The sequence below is a fragment of the Prionailurus bengalensis genome, chromosome D4 (genome assembly GCF_016509475.1).
Source record: "Prionailurus bengalensis isolate Pbe53 chromosome D4, Fcat_Pben_1.1_paternal_pri, whole genome shotgun sequence".
NCBI lineage: Eukaryota > Metazoa > Chordata > Mammalia > Carnivora > Felidae > Prionailurus > Prionailurus bengalensis.
The window spans coordinates 10,319,267-10,340,897 of NC_057359.1; the positions used below are offsets into that span (position 1 = coordinate 10,319,267).

The 21,631-nt window shown below is 48.0% G+C and overlaps 1 protein-coding gene across 9 annotated transcripts in view; it reads right to left on the reverse strand.

Annotated features, from left to right (window-relative positions):
- Nucleotides 1-903: 903 nt before the first annotated feature.
- Nucleotides 904-21,631, reverse strand: part of KANK1 (KN motif and ankyrin repeat domains 1) — a 206,443-nt gene continuing 185,715 nt past the window's right edge. For 6 of the 9 annotated variants that reach the window (XM_043565800.1, XM_043565804.1, XM_043565805.1 and 3 more), the window contains 9 exons: nt 17,115-17,312; nt 16,349-16,457; nt 14,926-15,168; nt 13,455-13,542; nt 10,228-10,447; nt 7,463-7,605; nt 6,472-6,672; nt 4,109-4,207; nt 2,492-3,521 (listed from right to left, as the gene is read on the reverse strand). In XM_043565800.1, coding sequence (XP_043421735.1) covers nt 3,459-3,521; nt 4,109-4,207; nt 6,472-6,672; nt 7,463-7,605; nt 10,228-10,447; nt 13,455-13,542; nt 14,926-15,168; nt 16,349-16,457; nt 17,115-17,312 — 1,364 coding nt within the window. In that variant the 3' untranslated portion in view covers nt 2,492-3,458. Of the gene's footprint in view, nt 2,435-2,491; nt 3,522-4,108; nt 4,208-6,471; nt 6,673-7,462; nt 7,606-10,227; nt 10,448-13,454; nt 13,543-14,925; nt 15,169-16,348; nt 16,458-17,114; nt 17,313-21,631 lie in introns of those variants that run through there. The other 3 variants (XM_043565801.1, XM_043565807.1, XR_006294996.1) reach the window with 2 other exon arrangements.

A 21,631-nucleotide genomic window follows, 5' to 3' on the forward strand; every position in this document is an offset into this window, starting at 1 on the left:
TCCCGAGGAAGAGGGCAACAGCAAGATGAACTTGGGAAAATACTCCAAGTGCTGTCTGCACGCTCAACCTCTGTCCCTGAAGTACCGCCTTCCCCGTGGCAGCCATGGTTCCTGGCCTTCTAGAAACGACTGTTCCGGAGTTACAGAAATGCCATCCAACACGGACACACACAGACTACCATGGCTCCTTATACACCCAAGATAAAAGATGCAGCATAATGCTTCTTGTTTTGTTACTGTTGTCTCTGCCCCATCCAACTTGTATACAAAAGAACTACGGTAGTTCTCCTAAATCGGGACTGAAACAATTCTCAGTGTGGACCAAAGGCCGTGTTGAGAAACACCTGGGCTGCTGCTGCTTCGGGTGAAGCTCAGAATGGGCATTTTCCCCAGGTCCTGCAGCCATTTCTGACGCGTGCCGTGGACGCGCAAGTTCCCACCAAACAGGCAAAAAATTACTCATTAGGACCTGATCCCATCTGCGAGGGTTACCACACACCTGCACACCCGCGAATCTTCCCGCCACAGGACTGGCAAGTTACAAACCAGAGCCCCAGAGCCCACTTATGGGGGGGGGGGGCTGGTCTAGAACGCACACTCCTGGTAACTTTCTCCAGCAGCGAGGCTCCCCCAGCCCTCCCCACCCCCACACAGGGTTTAGTCCATTAAGCCACGGTGGAGCAGAACAAGTTGTATTCAACGTTTTTGTTGTGTTTTTTTTTAATGTTTTAAATTTTTGAGAGAAAGAGAGAGAAAGCATGCGTGTGAGTGGGGGAGGGGCAGAGAGAGAGGGAGACACAGAATCTGTCAGAATCAGGCTCCAGGATCTGAGCTGTCAGCACACACCCGACTGGGGGCTTGTACCCACAAACCCTGACATCATGACCTTAGCCACAGTCAGACGCTCAACTGACTAAGCCACCCAGGCGTCTCTTTGTTTCTTAATGTTAAAGTCTCAGAGTTCCCACTGATCTACCCTTTTGTCTAGGGGTGTCTTCAGCTTCTAATTTTCCAGGGTAAGAAAACAGAGGCTGTCACTTACAGGTTTAGGCTTCTCGTCACATCTGCCAGAAAACAAGATCGGGAGTCTCCAGCCCTAGGCCGGCCTCACGTGGGGGAACCTGCCCCAGTGTCCTGTCACACATTCCTTTATAGCCTTGTGGCTCAAGAAACTGCAGCTACACCAATGGGGGACAATCAGGCTGGTTTATATAATGTGCCAAGATCCCAAGATAAAAAGCCTTGTAAGTGCCCAGCGTTAGCAGAGCAAACAAGGCACAAAGCAGAGCTCCGGGCAGCTAGATTCTGTATTAAGACCACACTCCATGATAAAACACTCACTCATTTTCTTTTGCAAAATTTAGCATAAGAAATCTGCAATGAAGCAAAGACGTAGGAATTTGTTTTCCCATGCACTGACATTATTAATGACTTCTCTTGTCAAACAGAACAAAACTCCCAGGACCACAAACCAGCAGGGACGCAGCCCTCCCTGCTCGAAAGGCATGTCATGCCATCAAAGGGTACCGAACTCACAGCGCCACTTTTCTTCACACACACAACCTTCTGCTTTAATTTATTGTGCTCTTTCAGGTCTGAAGGAGCTTGAATAACTATGCGAACTGAAATTTAGTGCCAATCCCTGAGCTGGCAGATCTACCCCGGGATGGACAAAGATGTTCGCGTCCCCAGGCAGCTGTGACTTCACTTTCACGGTTCATGGAAGAGGACGGTCCTTCTGCCCTAGATGTCCCGGCATGGGACTTGGGGGCCATCACATACGGCCCCAAGTTGGCCTCAATTCCCAGTGCTACTTTTCAGAGCTCCTCTGAGTTGTTCTCTAAACAACCACACCTCTAAGCCTGTGAAACAACAGGCTTTCTAGGACAGGCATCGTGGTGCACACCTGCTGGGAAAATCTGTTCTCTGGTCTCTTTCTCAAGCCCAGCAATGAATGAGCAGAGGAGAAGAAGGAAAGAGGAAGAAGGGAAAGAAACGTGCAAGAACCCGTGATGATTCTCCGGTACACGTGACTCTCATAAATGGCCTGGGTTAAAATTCACCCCTGGCAACCGGGCCCAAGTACCTCATTTGCATTTTGGCAGCCACACTTCTTCATTGAAACGAGATAGACTGGATCCCCTTCACTTTGTAGAAAAGGCTACAAGGCAGGTGCAGTCACCCAGCAGCTGTGCCCGAAACCAGGACCAGAGGCCTGACAAGAGCTAACTCGTCGCCTCCGCTCGGAAGTTACCTGTCTGATGAGCTGTGTGCCTAGTAAGGCCTTAAATTTCCGACTCCCGACGTGCAACCTGAGTAACGGGCAGAGCCATGCAAACGCAGTGCTCTCAGAAGGTGTCTCGTCTCGTCCAAGTGCAAGACCAGCGGGCCAGCAGTCCCTGCCGGCACAATCCGTCAGCTTTTGCTGCCACTGCTGTAAGTCAATAGGATCGGGCAGACAGCTGTCAGAGATGAAGCCGGGACAAGCAAGAGCACTTAATGAAATTTTATTTTGAAAATATGGCAAGAGTCTAAGGCACTTCAAACATTTAAATACATTTAAGACCAAAGTAAACGTGACATGGTATAAAGGAATCCATAAATACGTGGAGAACTACACTATATTTCTCTAGAGGCAAATATATAGCCAATTCCTCTAACGTGATTCAACCCTTGACATTAGGTACAGATTTGTGCAATTATTAATTAAAAACATGGTAATGTTACACGTACTTCTTCATGTCTCAAGGACGACGGAATATAAAAGGTGAAAATACTGTGTCAATTTTATATAGATGCCTTTTATATAAAAAGTCATATAATAACACCCACCCAGATAAACCCAACCGAAAAGCTTTCTTTTCATTAAGTTTTGTACTTTCTGAGAGTTCTGTCTTCTATTTTTAAACCAGGAATCTACCAGGCCAGGCCCAAGGTGCTGACGATTGGTCATCTCCACTCCCTCACTTTCCAACAGTGAAGACAAAAGGAAAATCAACAAAACCCTCCCGGAATGGGATTTTCAGAGCTTTCCAATGGCTCCACAAGGGGTAAATAGAAATACTTGCGGACAATTGTAAGACCGCCAAGCCAGTGAGAACCTGACGCTTCTTGGCAGTGGCGAGGGCGGGAGAGATGGGAGTAGGGGCTGCCCGCTCAGGTCAGGTCACCATATCCTACGACTGTACATAACGGAGCAGAGACTCGACAGCAACAGAGACGGGGGTGGGCGCGCCCCGCGCACAGGGAAGGCGGCCAGGTGGGAGGCGGGGTGTGCCGGGCGGCACGCCCCTGCTGGCTCCGCCCCCACCGTGCAGCTCCAGGCTTCCGCCCTGGCTTACCCGTTCTGTTTGCTGGTGAGCTCAGGCACAGCACGCATACATTCAGTATCTGTCACCCCAAGAGGAACAATTAGCAGCTTAGTGGTGGCATGTAAATGGACGGCTATTTGCATATAATCAGTCAAATGAACTCCGGTGGGTGGGGCCAGGAGATGTCTTCCTTCCAAGCCTGGGGGTACCCTAGAGACCAGGAAAGGAAAAAAAAAAGGGGGGGGGCAGTTAATGAGTGACCTCAAGCAGATGTGTCCTCTATAATAGGGGCTGTGCCCGCCACAGCTGACAACCACCTGTGAGCCAGCGTGAGGGCAGCTGGGACAGGGGACACAGACCCATCAGCAGGAGCTGCTCTGAGCAGCTGTCCGGCTGTCCTGGGAAGTCACTGTCCCACTAAGAGTGGGCTCTGGGAACAGAGGTTGCTGCTCACTGTCTGCTTTAGGAAAAATGCCAGGAACGTAGCAATATGTACTCACGGGCACACGATGTGCCACTTGGATAATTCTGTCCAGAAATAAACCCTTCACGTGAGGAGGGCATAAGCGAATGTTTGTTTCCCAAGGACAAGCAGGTGCCCAGCCTCTGTGCTGCTAACCATCAGCACTCCTGGTCTTGTGGGCGGGGCAAAACTCATGAACTCTCAAGTTCCAGACTAAATCTCCCATTTTCAGAATCCTCAGAAAACCCGCACTGCCTGCCAGCTCCCGAAGAGGGGGGCCGGCCAGCCTGCTGGATTTCGGCCTGTTCACAAATGTCAAATGCACAACACTGACCGGCGACTGGGCCTTCGCGAAGTTGACATGGGCGTACAGGAGAACGGCGATGTCCTTGTGTCCTGCCTCCAGGGCTATCGAGAGTGCCGTGCTGCCGTCCTTGAGGAAAGAACAAGCCAGGCTGGGTTTCTCACACTTACGGACAGCCAAATGGGAGCAAAACAAATACTTTCCAAGAATAGATAAAGTTCCCCAAATTTGTTCAGTTCTTCAGGAGACTTTTCCAGACCTCTGTGTGCTAAGCCCTAAGGACGAATGGGGCACAGCGTCCACAATGGGGAAGTCCCAGTTGGAGAAGAATCACCTCATCCCCTCTGGCTCACGGTGGCTAGAGTGTAGATGTGGGCACAGTACGTGCTCAACAAATGCAGGCTGCCTGCGAAGAAATTTCTCAACTATTCTTCCCACCAGCTGGGGGCTCTAGGGGAAGATGTGGGTGGAAACATAGTTTCCTTTTTCCTTATATTTCCAAGGGAGCAGGCAATACCACAGTGTGTTCTGACACCCTGCAATTTGTCAAAGATCTTTTAGTTTTCCTCTTCAGGAAGGAGTCCCTCCTCCAGCCCTGATCACCCCCAATCGAATGCTGTGAATCCTGCTGCCTTGCAGAAATACATCTTATGAAAACATGCGGGTGGGGTGCCTGGGGGTGGGGGGGCTCAGTTGGCTAAGCTTCCGACTTCCGCTCAGGTCACAGTCTCCCGGTTCCTGAGTTCGATGCCCGCATCTGGCTCTGGGCTCAGAGCCAGGCTCAGAGTCTGGAGCCTGCTTTGGATTCTATGCCTCCCTATCCCTCTGCCCCTCGCCCACTTGCACTCTGTGTCTCTCAAAAATAAACATTAAAAAGAATTTTAAAAGAAAAGTATGGGGGGAAACACTAAATATGGAAAAGTTAAAAAGTTTCCAGTTAAATGTTTGGTTCCCATTAAACTGCAGGGATATAGAGGATGTAAAGGAGCAATAAACCAAAAACCCAAAAGCAAAAAACCAAAAAACAAACAAAAAAAACCCCAGCACAAATTATTTTCCGTCTGGTCTTGGAATAAGGATTCCCTTATGGTCCCTAGCAGCAGGATACAATTCCCATGTGGCTGGCATCTACGGTCCTTCCCTCCCACCCAGAATACTCGGAGCGACTTGTCCAGGGGAGACCAGCGGCACACCCTCGTCTTCCATTAAGCATAAGGAAGCAGACAATTAGCTGAGGTGGCCAGCATTTCTGGAAGCCACTGCGGTTCTCTGGCCTCTTCTTACCACACTTACAGGCTGTTCTTTGCTAAGCGAAGAGTAAAGTAAAGGCAAACGAAAAACAAGACACATGAAACACAAACTGCTCTTGAGGAAAGGGGAGGTGGAAGCTGTCTCCCTGCTCCAGCAGAAGGCGTTCACTCCCAGGGAAGTGCGTGCATCTGCGGAAGCCCGTCAGCCCTTGGTACCAGTAAATACCTGCACGGGTTTGCTCTTCCTGCTGGCTTGGGCCCACAGGGACCCGACATTAAGTGCAAAAAAGGATATTTTCCTTCTAATGTTTTAGTGTTTTGAGCTGAAGGAAGCTCTGGTCCAAACCTGTGCTCCACAGAGACAAACTTTCCAAAACAGAACCAATCCAGCCTGACCTCTGTGACCTTTGCACTTGGAACCACATCACCACCCAAATATTAGTTCCTGTGCCTTCACCTGTTGGTACTCCTCCCCTTTGATCCGGAGACATCCAGAAGCTGCAACTTTCCTTACGACGTGTCCTGGGCAAGGGGTTATCTCGAACAGGGACAGCTCAGGAACCGGGAGAACGGATCAGATGGGGAAGATGGAAAAGCAGAGCAGGAGGGGGGGAGATGTGCTCAAAGGAGCCGGGATGGTCTGGAGGGCCTACAGCTGAGGAGCTGCATGAATCAGCCACTCTGACGGGCCCCAGGGAAGGGCAGGCTTGCCTTCATTTCACGGGTGGGAAAGCGTTTCAGTGTGCTAACAGGTGGTTCAAGGCATGCAATAACCCAGCCCGGAACAACTCGCAGTCCAGATTTCCAGGACTGGGGACCTGGTCCTCTCTTCTTCGTGGGCCTGCAAGTTGCCCACGCTGGCTCTATTCTGTGTTGTAAATCTGTTTATGGCCCTTCGGCAAACTGGTTCTCATCCATGCCCGTCACCCCTCCTCCTGTAACGAATGAGGGGGCCGAGGCCCGCTGACCTTCCTGCCTTCCCCTCTAGTTGAATCAAGTGTCAGTTTGCACACGGTAAACGGTGCCAAGCCAGACAGGGAAAGGAGGTGGCCCGGACCACAACAGAAATCCCCACAGAGCATCAGGGAGGATGTGCTCTTTCCCTTCCCTGTGGCCCCTGCAGGGCCCGTGGGAGCCACTTACGTTGTCTTCCAGGTGGCCGTTGCAGCCCGGCTGGGCCAGCAGCAGCTTGACGATCTCCACGTGCCCGTGCTCACTGGCACACATGAGGGCGGTGGAGCCCTCGTCGTCCTGGATGTTGACGTCGGCCCCGCAGGCCAGCAGGCCCTTCACCATGTCGATCCGCCCGTGACTGACCGCCAGCATGAGGGCTGTCTGTCCCGCCTGTGGGGAGGCACGGCGGAGCGCTTCAGCGGCACAGGCTGGCAGAGTGGGGGTGGGGTGGGGTGGGGTGGTGGTGCCGGACTGGGGCGGGAGGTGGGGGGATGGCATGACGACACAGGGAACGAAGCACATGTGGGATTAACGTGGGGCTGTGCGGTGGCAGGCACGGAGGGAGAAAGAGTTTCTCATTCTGAGCTACGAGCTAAGCAACGTCAAGGAATGGGTCAGTTTTCGCCTGTCGCTTGCAGGATCTATCTGGTTACAGCAAGAAGCTGGCAAGTTCAAAGGTGCTTCAAAGTCCAGCTGTGAACACATCTGCACCACGCACGCTCTGCTTACGATATGGAGACAGTTGGGAAGCAACTGTCGCTGAGCAGACGGTGGAGACTCCCGGGCCCCCAGATGCAGGCTGACCTACGGTTTACATGCACATGCTCCCAACAGAGGCAGCGCCAAGGCCGGGGAGTGGGGAGCCTGCAAGGTGAAGCTGAAGCCAGTACCTCACAGCTCTGCTCAGTCGCTATGGACTGCCAGGCAGCCACGCGGACACGAGGCCAGGCCCCAAAGCCCATGTTCAGTGACGGGAAGCACAGCCCTGGCCCGTAGAGGTCAGAGCTGCGGAAGCGCATGCTCAGCAGCGGAAGCGCGGCAGGGTCTGGGGCGCATGCTCAGTGTTGGGAAGCAGGGCGCTGGGCCGGCACGGGTCTAGAGCTGCGGAAGCGCATGCTCAGCGGTGGAAGGTGCGGGTCAGAGCTGCGCAAGCGCGGGCCCGGGACGCAAGCGCGCTCACCTGGCTGGCTTTGGCATTGACGTCCCCGCAGCCGAAGAGCTCTTCCACGACACGCATGTCCTTCTCTGCTTCCACCGCGGCAAGGGCTGCCAGCATGATGGGGGTGTATCCCGCCTTGTTCTGGTGGTCCACGTTACACACGTCTGCAAAGACACGTGTCCCTTTAGGGAGAAGCCTTCCAACAGCGTCCCTTCTCCGCAGCACCTGAAGGAACGGGGTTTGGAGGAGGCCAGTGAAATGGCCTCAGGTGCTCCAAGTCCCAGAGTGACTCAGACGGAAACGCAAAATACGTTTTCATGTCAAACCAAGAAAAAAGGTCTCTTTGGTACTGTGTGAGGCCAGAAGCAGCAGAAGTGACAGTAAGCTTCCACGGCACCTCTTGTTCCCAACTAGTGGCTGACCTTCAGAAGCTCCGAAGTCAGGGGGCTTGGTCTAGGAAATGGTTGCTTTGAAGGGTCAACAAAGATGCTGGGATGTGGATATTAATCTATGTTAAGGGGACCCCTGTTTTGCAATGAAGAAGGCAGTGAAAGCTGCAAATACTTAGGAGGGACTTGCAAAGGCTTATGCAGAGAACACCATGGTGTTACCTGCTCAGCCATCAGTACCTGTTCTGACACCCTGATTTTGCTACCCTGACTTGTTGGGGCCCTTGGAAGCCAGACTCCAACCCCACGACACCTATCAAGCTGTTCTAGGAACTTGGTCTGAGAGCAAATGCAGTTAAGAAACCGTGAGGACTGACAGACACAATAAACCAGACCTTTTCTGTTCCTGTAATTCTTTTTTTTTTAAACATATATATTTTTTAATGTTTATTTATTTTTGAGAAAGAGAGAGACAGAGCATGAACAGGGGAGGGTCAGAGAGAGAGGGAGACAACAGAATCTGAAGCAGGCTCCAGGCTCTGAGCTGTCAGCACAGAGCCCGACGCGGGGCTCGAACTCACGGACCACGAGATCATGACCTGAGCCGAAGTCGGACGCTTAACCGACTGAGCCACCCAGGCGCCCCAGCCGTTCCTGTAATTCTTAAGGAGGCTTTGGGGGCTCAATTACCCTTAGTAAATTCCTTTAGCACTTTCTAATAAAATGAAAGGAATGGAGAGTGCAGGAAAGCAGCTTTCACATGTGACCAAATATAGTTAAAATGTTCAGGATGTTTCATCGTTAAGGGGTGAAAAGAGAAGGTACTACCACAAAACGTCCCTTGAGTTCTAAAATAACTGCATACCAGGAACATGATGGTATTTACACAAGGGCATGTTTTTGTATGTAGAAAGGGAAAAAGAAAAGAAAATGCTGGATGATGGAGAAGCACGTGGGCAAACATGCTCTCAGAGGCTCCTCATCTGTGATGTTCACTCCCTCACAGATGGTTGCCGGTCACCCACATTCACCAACACACCGTATGGAGCCCCAATCACAGCCTGTAATGGTGACCAGTACAAAGCTCAGTCAACCCAGAAGGGTGACTAACCAAAGCCATCCAACAATGGAATTGAAATCATTTGATTTACCAAAATATCTCATCCACACAAATTTTCCAAGGGTAGATTAAACTGTTGCTTTCAAGAGCAAAAAATCTGAGATCTGTTTAGCTTTTCTGGATATTAACCACTTTTCTGTTGAGACAACAACGTGGCCTGACAGGACCAGCAGCTCTGTTTATCCTCTGGGAAGGAGGCTTGGAATTCCTTCTCATTAGATGGAAGCAGTTTTAGCCTTCATAGCCCCATATGCTGGGAATAAGCAAACTTAGAAAAGACGATAAATCTGCCCAGTTACTTCTCTGCATTAATTCAATGTCCCCAAAACAGAGTAGAAGAAATTGGAGAGTTGAATCAAGAAACAGTATATGAAAACTGGACAATTTTATTGCATATCCTAAATCAAATGTTCACACTGTTCTCACTAATTAGACCAAAGTACTGTAAGTTCTGTATCAGTCACATACTAGAAGTAAAAATATGTATTTCAAAAATAAATCAGAGTCACTTGGGGACTAGGTGAACCACTGGCTGCTCTATTTGAACAAAAAGTTGGAAGCTCCCAATTTTCCAAGGGGACCCCTTCTATCTAGCACACCCTCGCTTCATGTTTAATACACGTCAGAGGCTATATTCTGGGATGGGATATTCCAGTTATAAACAAGATTTGTCACTGTCCTCATTACTATGGCTCAGAGAGAAGAATAACAATTTCTTCACTCTATGCTGAGTTGTCAATAACAAGGTATATTTTGGTGGGAATATACCATTGGTGATGATTCTACTATAATCTGGTATAGTGGCTTTGCATGGTCCCCATCTCGGCTAACTGTACATATCTGTGAGGCAGTTGGATGGGGTCGGGGAGCCAGGACAGGAAGAGCAGCCTGGGGACACCAAAGCTGTGACTCTGGCCCTACGAGCAGTGATCTGTCTCCTGAGAGCACACCCGCCCAGCCCGCATGACTCAGCTCAGGAGGGACCCTGAGTCATGTTCACCTCCAGGGATATACCTCACCTGAACGCAGCGGAACTGCAGCAAGACTATCCTTAAAACCTTCCCTCCAAACAGACCTGGAATCTGTGCCACCCTGCTTTGTTTCCATTTCACGCCTCCCCTCAGTGACTCAAGGATGACATTCTTGGCCACATCATGCGGAAAAGCAATGGAAAGGGTGTTAGGGTGGTCACAGAACTGAGGTGTGGCTCAACCAGCCTCTCTGAGATGAGTCACACCCCAAGTGCTGAGGGGAAGAGACCAGGACGGCCAACGCACCGGCGTCCAAGAGCAGCTTCACGATCTCGAAATTGGAATGTGACACGCTGTAATGGAGGGCCGTGTTGCCGTTGCCATCCGCCATGTTGATGATGTGGCGCAGGACGTCCGGGGAGACGGCCTCAAAAGCAGCTATGTAGTCCCCCACCATGGCCGGGCAGGCCGACTTCTGACTGGATACGCGGAACCACTCGTGCTGCAGGGTGTTCAGACAGGACCGCTGCCAAGACACCAGCAAGGGGCATTAGTTTTTCTATTTATAGACCTTTCCGAGACCCAGCTGCAAGCCCAAGAAATGAGGCCTTTTATAGTCAGGGTGCGTGCAGTTAGAACTTGCTCTCCAAGAATGACTAATGAAACGCAGAGCCCTAAGAGAAGCCTCAGACTCCAAACTGGAGTCCCTCCTGCTTTTCAACGACAGGCACGTTCTAACTTCTAAAGAAGAGGTCAGACAGCAATACTCAGGAGCTCCACCAGCAAGGTTCAAAATCTGGCTCTGCTCCTTGGGGGCCGTACAATCCTGGGAAAGACACTCATTCTGTGCCTAAGTTTACTCATCTGCAAAACGGGAATGGTAAGAATACCTTTGCCCCACAGCACTCGCCAGGAGGACAAACGAGGCAATACACATGAAAACGCTCAGGCCTGGCTCCATTGATGACCGAACTATTAACATTACATAATTGTGCTGGCCCTGCACCTGATTTTCAGAGTAGTCAGGACAGAAGAAGTGACCTCACTCACACTTGATGCTGCTGCTTTCTTCCTATACAGACCAACCTCAACTCCTTCAACATCCCCACGGCACTGGGCTGGGAGACTGTAAGCATGTAGTCAGTTCATTGTCACTCCAATCCCAGATACAAACGTTCAACCACGGGAAGGGCTTAAAAAGCAGGTCCCAAACAAATGACATTTCTCATTTAGGATCCTCTGCATCTGATCACGAGCCCCAGGCACCCTCCCTTGGGCTGTGGACACATGAACATGGCGTTTGTTTCCTGGGCAATCAAGTCAATCCCAGACCGTATGAAGTTCAGTGCAGACTGTGGGTAGCCACTGCTGGTGTTGGAAAGAGCTATAACACTTCTTCCATGAGTCCTCTTTTACGTGAGTTTACCATCCATTCATTTGTGCTTTGCTTCTTTTTTTTTTTTTTTTTTTTTTAAAGTGAGTTCTGTGCCCAGTGCGGGGCTTGGGCTTGGGCCTCGTGATCCCACGATCCCAAGATCAAAAGTTACGTGCTGTACTGACTGAATCAGCCAGGTGCCCCTTGTTGCTCACTCTTTAAAGACTTCAAAATATATCAGAGAAAGATGGACCGCCTCTGTCAAAAGCACCAGAACCCAAGAAGTCCCCTTTCTACAGAGGCTGGAGCTGGGATTGTACAGCTTCCGTATCTTTATCATCCTGCTACTGATTATTCAGTTTTAGCCCATTCAGTCGTACTCTGGGCCACCTGGTAAAAAGGGTCCTGGGCTGGAAAAAATGCATCACATGTTTTCTTCTGCTCACTCTTTTACGTATTCAGGTTTCCATTTCTCTGGAGTCCATCATCACGCAGAGGGAAGGGAACTGTGTCGTCTGGGTGGCAACGTCTGTTACGGATATGCACGTGCTGTCCTGTGATGGTTACCTGGCCCCGGCAATGTCATCATTCAGGTGTCTCCCACTTTTCACAGAACAATGCTTTAAACACTTTTTCACCAAGTGAGTTCAACTTAACCAAAAAGGTACTGAGCACAGAGTGTGCATGTGACAACATGCTTGGCAACCTGGGGCCGCAGCATCAGTATTTTGGGAATGGTAGAAGAAAAAGTCTATTATGGCTATAAGACCTAGGGTCCAGAAGCACCAGTTTTTAAGTTTAGGTTAAACCTTGTGGGAAATATTAACACTGCAGTGACGTTTCCTGGTTTTGCTATTTGTGACTGAAGCACAGACAGGGATTTAGTTTATGCTGATGGAGTTCAACATGTGGTTCTGTGATCCCTCTAGGTCAGGGGTTTTATTTAGTATTTCCTTCTGTAAACATCACCGCCGTGCTCCTTCCTCAGCACACTAATTCAATGTCAAGACACAGCTGGCTCTGATAAATTTAAGTTTCTATAGCAATATAAACAAATGGGTGAAGAAAACATAATTTAACAAAAAGGATTCAGAGAGGAGAAATAAAACACGGACCAGGACTTGAGACAGGTAAAATCTAGCCTCAGTACTAACTAGTAGCTAGTTAACTAGCTCTAGATGAATCTCATAGTCTTTAGGGCCTCAGTTAAGACAGGATAGACCAGAATACAGTGGCCTCACAGGTGTGCACGCCCAGGGACCTCTCATGCCTGTGATGGCTGTCACCAGGTCTTCTTCAGATTGTGTGTGTTGTACATGATGAAAACTGCGCCTTTCCAGGATTAGGCAGCCCCTGAAGTCCCTTCTTGTTCTAACATTTTGGTTTCATAACTTTATAATCCTCTGAAACTCAGAAATCAACTTTCTCGCTGGCTGCTGACAGATGCAGCATAAAACTTCACATGAACAAGATGCAAATATTCAAATGCAAACTGTATCTAACGTAACTGAGAATTTACATTTTTCTCACTGTGCTGCGAGAAGTGTCCATCAGAGGGCCAGTCTGACTGTGAGACGAGCTGCACCTCCAGAAGTCACCAACACACGAGGGAGCGACGAGCTCGGCCGTGGTAGCAGAGGCACCATCGCCACGGAAACGCTCACCTGTCCTGCGCTGGGCCATTCACGTGCCCAAAGCGACCCCCAGCTTCTCTGCCGCGTGTTTCCAAGTCTCTCAAAGTGTGCGACAATGACAAGTACAGTCACTCCTAAGTTTAAAAATAGTGGCTGCCTGCATTCCGCATCAGAACTTAATACGCAGTTTCATAATTGGAAGGAATGCTGACCTCGGCCCAGAGAGGTTGCTTTGAAAAACACACGCCAACTTGAAAAAAAAAAAAAAAAAAATTCTGGTGACTCTTCTCCCTGGATGACAAGGTTCTGTGAGCAGAAGCAGAACCTGTAGAAAGCTGATGCCTGACTGCAGTTCGCCTTCCGTTCCATGGGCGTGAGGCCCACTCTGCATACACGAGTGAGAAATAGTTCGGGGAAAGGCACACGAGTGACAACAGCTCAGGGCAGGCTAGAGACACCCTCACAATGGGGTCCACTCGGGTCCTTTGTACGGACTGGGGACAGCGTCTGTAGGGAAGACTCACCATGTCCTTGCTGGTCAAAGCTTTGGGGTCATTTATGTTATTTTTCAGTAAGTTGCATGCAGATAACATCTTTTCACTTAATTCATACCTAAAAGGGGACAAGACAAAAGAGAGCTTATGTTTGGCCACAAAAGGAAAGACATTTTTATTCCCAACTCTACAGTCCTTTAAAACACAAGAGGCCCCAAGTTGACCTGGAGCAGGTCGTGGTGATATAAGGTGCTTGCCTGGAGGTCACACAGGCGTCCCCAGGCATCCAAGCATCGAAGCCACTGCACAGAGCCAGTGTGTCCAGCCAGAGCTCAGCTCTGGCCATACGGGGAGCTTTCGGCTTCACCTGTTTGGCCTTTATGATAGTATGGACTAACATCTGGAGATTTTTCCCTCCTTCTGTTCTAAGTTCTCAAAAATATTTTCAATCGTAAGAGGTTGATGCAGTCTGTGTTACCACATATCCGTTATGCTGACCAGTAAACCACACCTGTGAACTCTGCAAGTGTGGAACCCTCCTGAAAATATCAACTTAAAAATTGCATGACACATGGTACACAAATTATATCTCAATAAAGCTGTTAAAAAAAATCTAGATGATAAGATCCTGAGCCACGTGAAAATACTTGGAAATATAAACTAGAAACACTTACCTCGTATTCATGTAGTTAAACTTCCATTTGCACAATTAAATAGAAGTTTAGTGAAATGTTCTATTTATACTTCACACAGTGGAAAAACCATCTTGAAATTTCCATCTGTTCTAGTCTCTCCTGTTTTATAAGCATTGATTCTCTATTTGCTAACAGTCTGTAAAATCTGCTACATCGTTAGATACGTTTCAATCAGAGTATTTATTTGATATTTTAGCTGCTGTTCAGGATATTCCCAAACCCATTCTTGCGGTGTTCCTTATCACTCACTGAGCAACAAAATATAGACATGTGACTGATTACATCATCTTTACGGTGAATGTGGTCCCTGAGGCTAAAACACTGTTCCTCTTATGCACAGAGATGTTACCATAACAATACCGACACCAGTATCCAGAAAAATGGCTAATGATACAATCTGAAACCTTGAAAGAAATGTGCTGGCCACACAAAATTCTGATATGCCTTTAAATATAAGGTGGGTTGTCCAAACAATGGAAACCTCAGTGGCACTTAATAGTTCTGTGGACAGTGGCTCCACATATAAAATTAGATCGCGAATAGGTTTAAAGGAAACAAAGGTGACAGGCTGAGGAGCCCTTCCCTTTGCCGCTCCTCTGAGAGACCTAGAACTTATCCCCCTCCACCTATATTTATGAGCAGCAGACGCGATGGTTGTACCTTTGAGGATGAAGTTTAGCTTTCCTTTGGGGGTCAGAAAGACCAAACCAATAGTTACAACTGCAAAATCTCCTAACTGGACAACTCTTCTGCCCAAGCACATTGAACGTGGGAAAGGTTAGGGAGGGGAGGGGAGTGTACCACACCTCTCTCTGATTTCCACCTTCTCAGGTTCACATTCTGGAACCTGCATTTCATCTTCCACCCTGGCGGACTTGAAACCTTCCATATTAACTGCATGGTGCCCTTCCGCCACTCCCCGAGTGTCTTCGTCCTCCTCTTCCTCCTCCTCTTCCTCAGGAGGATACTCAATGACGTCACACTCGTCATCTGACTCGGAGGAAGAGCTTTCATCTGAGCTGGAATCATCACTTGAAGTTGTTTCATACCTAGGTGGCAATTGGGAGTTCAGGAGATGCAAGGCGTGCCCGGAAAGACCCCGTGACAGAAGTTTTTATGCAGGGAAAGCTAACTGACTCCGGACATTTCACCAGTGGTTTTAGACCCTGCATTTAGAAGTTCAAAGTAAGTTCTATTTAAAAATCTGGTGGTTTTGAATGGGCTCTGACTTAAAAGGGATAACTTGGGTTCCCAATCGGTATCATTATACACTTGTAGGAAAAAATATGTATAAATACAGCACCTCTGGCTTAGTAGAAATCAAAGGAAACTTAACTTCATGAAAGAAGTTAAGGTCTGCAGTGGTTCATTTTTTTCTGTGCCTTTTCTTCTCCCTTACATTCTTCCTGTTTTGCTTCATTAACTGTACCAGTGTTACGGTGAACCGATTATGTAAGTAACCCATAGTTTCTCTGGTCCATATGTCCTCCAAGACCTCCTGGGCCACATCACCCAATACGACTTCAAAGATTCAGAAAACAGGCCTCATTAAGTTAAATCTCTACGGTACACTTTGCTATAAATATTACCTCCAATAACTGCCCTACTGCTTTCTTGTCGAGGCCATATATGGATTCATAGATTAGCTGCTCTGATTCAACTGTAGGAAGACAAATTGGCTGCACTACTTATCTGGCTCAATGAGAAACAAAAGAATAAACAGCTAATAAACACTCTATTTAGAGAGTCTAGAAGTGACGCACGGCTGGATTACTCATCAAGTGAAAGGCCCTACAATTTTGTTTGTATGCACGGAGAGCTAACAGCCCATTCTCAACGAGTGGACGGCCATCACCGGCCCGTGGAGTGATGCTCTCTCGCCTCTTTCTGTGTGTTTCTGAGTCTCATACAGGTAAGCACAAGTTGGCCAACACCGCGGGACACCTGCTGCCTGCTGCTTTTGTTGAAGACTACCGGTTTCAGATCAGAGGTGAGAAGATGTCAATAGCTCAGCTCCATCAGGTGTCCTTTCAAGAGTGAGTGGCATATCCTTAAAGAGAGCGAGAAGAGGAGAGGACAGAAGCCCAACTGCACCTTTCTGAGGGGATCTTCCATCACCAAAACGTGGCAGCAGCCCAGACTAGCCACCTTTGAATGGGACTCGAGGAGGCAGGAGGCAAAGTAGACAGACAGACCATGGAGAGACGCTCGGACCGCCATCTTCCTTACCCTCCGTTAATGCCAACAAACTGCAGATTCTTCTTTGCTCCATTTGAATCTCTGTTGCCATCCTTCTTCTTCATGATCGACTTCAGCGTGCTTTCACTGTTGGTACATACTGTGAAAAAAGGAATCGAGGCGATCGAAATTAACATAACTCATATGCACACAAGTTAAGCGAACGAGAAATCTCTCCTCACGCATGTTTGGTTTTTCACCACATTTATGTCAATCTAGATCTTGGCATGTACATATGAGAAACTTGCACAGAATCCAATGGAAAAAATGTATGCATACAAAGAAAATAATTTCAAGTTTTTTTAATGGAAAAAAAACCCCATTAGTACTTCCAGACATAACAAAAGCAATGACAACCAGCATTTGTATCAGGTTTCACTGTATAAAGTGACGCTGTATCTCATGTGGGCCTCAAAAATCACTTAGGCACTAAAATAGGGATTGTTATTATTCTTTTCCTTCAGCTGAGATGATCTGGGAAAAGTTGCTGCCTGCCAGACTGTGGAAGAATGAAATGGTGTTTAAAATGTTTCATAATTCACAAAATTAGATGAGTTTTCTTTGGGGATAGCACACCTCTTTCTTTGGTAAATCTTCGTAAAAGATATTCTAGGCCTACCTTCCTAACGTTTGGTTCTTAGGTCAGTGGTTATTCCAGGCCAATCTAGAAGGCACACTACACTGACACCAGACTGGAACGCAGGCAATGCCGGTCCCAAAAGCCTGCGGCTGAGAGGGACCAAGTGAGGGGAATTACCATAGAGGCCGGCGGCTATCTGGTCGTCGGTCAGGTTCACGGGAGACAGCGCGCTTTCCTGAGAGGGGAAGGCGTCCTGGCCGCCGAGGGGTCTCCCTTCCGTGGTCCCCGCTTCTTGCTCATGCCGGGATGTCTGGGTGTTGAACAGTCCTCCTGACTGAAGGCCTCCGCACTTACAGGGGTATTCCAGACTACTGCCTGTCAGGAAGGAGACGGGTGCACGAGTGTGTGATGTTAGGACAAACGAAGTGGGTTCAATTTTTTTTTTTTTTTGAAGATTTATGCAACTCATCGTCTTCTCAAGGGCTTTTCTCCCTGCATTTTCTTTCTGCATATATGGCAGTACCGTGCAAGCTGCCCAAACTCAAACCCCAAGGCCGCCTTCACCCTCAACCTTCCCTTTATCACCACATCCGGGTCCGCCCGGGCCTGTCCTTCCACCTCCCTCCCTTCTTCCTGGCCTGGCTGCTATCACCCAGACCGGGTAGAACCAGCAGCGTAGGATCCTGACTGCCCTCTTGCTCCGCCACGCGCCTTGCGCACACTGCTACAGAGCAACAGCCTGGCCCCTGGAGTCGCGGTGGCATTCTGGCTCAAACGCACCTGAGCAAAGCTAAAACACTCCCCTCTGCTCAGGAAACGCGGCCCACCCTGTTTAGCCACGTATTCTAGGCCACCCACAAGCTGGCACATCTTCTTTCCTCTCCACCTTTGTTTCCCACCATGCCCGGGGTCCCTGTGGAGGTGAGGACTGCAGCCCAGTCACTGGGATGCTGAGAGTGGGCGTCTCTCATTCTCCTGACAGCACTTTGTACCTTAGGAATGCTCCTTCCTCCCCCCTCCCAGGGTCAAGCCCTCCATCACCCCCTCTCCTGAGCCTTCCCTGACCTCTCTGACTCTCTTACAGGATCTGTAGTAAGACAAGGCGCCAGATAATTCCTGGGACCGTCTAAGACTCCCTTCTAGTCTGTGAGTATTCTGAGGGCACGAAACCGTTCAAATCAACTCTCTCTCCTCACATTGACTACACTGCTTTTGTGTATTTGGAGTGCCTAATATTTGTTCACGGACTCAAGCAGAAGATGTGGTTAAATGACTGCACATAATTAACGTATACAGGCATAGCACAGTGTTTTCAATGTGGCTGACAAGGAAAGATGTTTACAACATATGATTAAATAAGAAAAGCAGATAAAAGTCTACATATGTGATTCTATTAAAATACATATAAATACACACATCTGGAAGCTATGCAGATGTTAACTTTTCCCTGTGCTTGCCATTTTTTAGAGTGACTATTAACTGTGTTCAAAATCTTTCCTTCCTTCCTTCCTTCCTTCCTTCCTTCCTTCCTGCCTTCCTGCCTTCCTGCCTTCCTGCCTTCCTGCCTCCCTCCCTCCCTTCCTTCCTTCATTTATGAGACACACAGCATGAGTGGGCAGAGGAGTAGAGAGACAGAAAGACCGAACTCAAAGCAGGCTCCAGGCTACGAGCTGTCAGCACAAAGCCCGATGTGGGGCTCCAACTCAAGAACCGTGAGATCGTGACTTGAGCTAAAGTCGGACACTCAAGTGACGGAGCCACCCAGGCGTCCCTGTTCAAAATCACTTTAAGAAAAGAGTAAGAAAATTCTTTGCCTAGCAATTTGTTTCTAGAAATTTTATCCTAAGGAGGTACAAAAAGATACAGAAGGATGTTTATTGTCTGCATGAGTAAAACAGTGAAGAGGCAGATACCGCAGTATGCCAATAAGAAACCAGTGAAATAAGCTCTGGTATGTTGACACAAAGGAATTCTAGGCAGCCATTAAAAGTGTTGGTGCAGAGGGGCACCCGGGTGGCTCAGTAGGTTGAGCACCTGACTCTTGGTTTCGGCTCAGGTCATGATCTCATGGTTTGTAGGTTCGAGCCCCACATCGGGCTCTGTGCTGACAGTGTGGAGCCTGTTTGGGATTCTCTCTCCCTTCTCTCTCTGCCCCCCCCCCACCTCAAATAAACTTAAAACAATTTTTAAAAATGTTGACGTGGGTGGACATTTATTAGCACAGAAAGATAAGCATAATGTATTAGCGAAGTTTTTTTTTTTTTAACTTTATTTATTTTATCTTGAGAGAGAGCACAATTGAGGAAGGGGCAAGGAGAGAAGCAGACAGAGAATCCCAAGCAGGTTCTACTCTGTCAGTGCTGAGCCCAATGCGGGGCTTGAGCCCACAAACTGTGAGATCATGACCTGAGCTGAAGAGTTGAACGTTTAACCAACTGAGCCACCCAGGTGCCCCAGTGTGTTAGTGAGTTTTAAAAATAAGTTATTAAATTGTTCAGAGAAAATAAACTTATTTTGGTGAATGATTATATGTATACATATTAGAAGAAGTCTGGAAGGATCTAGAATAAACCTGCTTAACACTTATTTTCCAAGGCCAAAGAATTATAGGTTGTTACAATTTTTTCTTCATTGTGTTTATTTCCTAAATTATGTGTTGTAAACCTAACTTACTAATACAAATAAAAAATTTAAATCTACCCACAATGTGCTATGGTAAGAATTTGATCACAACTTTCTCTCTTCAAGCTCTGAAATCCCTTAGATCCTTAGAAGAAAAGACATTTAAATACTGATTGTATTCTAAGTCAATTAGGAAAAAAAGAACCATGATAGATTCTACAACTGTTCTCTTCAAACTCCACTGTTGATACCAATCATCTGGGATATCTGTTAAAGTGCAGGTTCCCAAGCACCTGCTGCTGTGACATCATTCTGCAGAACTGGGATGGGGCCCAGTGGTGGGCATTTCTGACATCTCCACACGGTGCTGTCCCAAGAGACGCTGATGCAGGTGGCCCACTTTCAAAAGTACTGGTTTAAAACAATGACCCCCTAATAAAAAAAAAGTGGAGGGAGGCAAAATAGTCACAGTGGGGCATTACCACCTCAATTTTAACTGTCATTTATCCAAGCTAAGAATTCTGAAAGCCAGGGACATTCGTTGACTTCGGAGCTGGACCAGAACCCACGTTTCCTAATTCTGTCCGTGAATCAACAGCACCAGTGCCCTCTGCTATAGCTCTGCGGGCATGGGGCCTCCCTCGGGGACTCCACAAACCCACCTTCCTCCCCTGCATACACAGGCAACATTGAATGCAGCCCTCCAAATCATACTTAGCGCTCTTTTGACCTAATGTGCTCCCCCAACATTAAACAGGAAACGTCTAGAGCGCCTCTGACTTACTTTAAGTGAAGTAAACAACGCAGGGCCTTTGCCTCTGTCCCTCCTTCTCCAACCCCACTCATCACTGCTGCGAAATTACTGCAGTCACCTCTCCCACGTCTCAGCAGTTATAATCCCCGAGTGCCAGCACACTCTTCCTGGACAAACACTCACTAAGCACGCTCCTATTCAAGAACCAGTGAGGACTTTTACAATGCAAATACACCAACAGTTTTTTATTATTACTGAAACCACAAGCACATACAAAATTAGACGCCAGTAGAACAAATCCTTGCGTGCCCATTAAGGGCTTCAACAACCGTGGGAGCTACCTGGCCTCACCTAGACTCCTCCACCCACACTCGGGATTACTGGGATGCAAAAACTAGAGGGCTTACCACTCTCATCCATAACTATTTTAGTATACGTTCCTAAAATAAAGGGCTCTTACAAATAATTACAGCATTAAAACTTTCAAATCTAAAAAATTTTAAACACAAGCTTATTGCAGGGGCATCTGGTTGGCTCAGTTAAGTGTCTGACTTTGGTTCAGGTCATGATCTCACCGTTTGTGGGTTTGAGCCCCGTGTCGGGCTCTGTGCTGACAGCTTAGGGCCTGGAGCCTGCTTCGGATTCTGTGTCTCCCTCTCTCTCTGCCCCTCCCTCACTCTCACTCTCTCTCTCAAAAATAAATAAACATTAAAAAAAATTTTTTTAAAAAGATTATTGCATATTTGCTCAGCATTCAAATTTCTCTGATGGTCTCTCAAAAAACTTTCGTAAGGTATTTGAATTCGAGTCTTTGTCATAAATTTCCACTGGCTACTCTGGTTTTTAAGTTTTTGGATCCATAGATTTCTTTCTTCTTTTTAACCACATCTTTCAAAAAATATTTGTAACGTGAGGTATAATTTCAATAGAAGAAAATGCACCACCGTGTAGTCTGACGAGTTTCGGTACATGCATACACCTGCGTAACCACTTTCCTCCGGAAGATACAGGACATTCCTAACAATGGAGAAAATCCACGCTGCCCATGCCGGCTTTTGTGGACAGTCCGCCCACCAGAGGCCATCGCTCCTTCTCACCAGAGCTCAGACGTGTAGACAAGGGCTTCGGAGAACTTCTCCCGTGCAGGTCCAAGCCCTCAGGTGGGCATGTGAGGGTCCTTTGTAATGAACAGGCGGCTTCATCTTGCCTGTGGGAGTTCTACTGCTCAACTATTCCTACCCTCTAGGTGTTCACAGTGCTCATGTGATGTAATCACTCCCACCTCTGTGCCCTTCTTTACTAGACTATTCTACAGGCT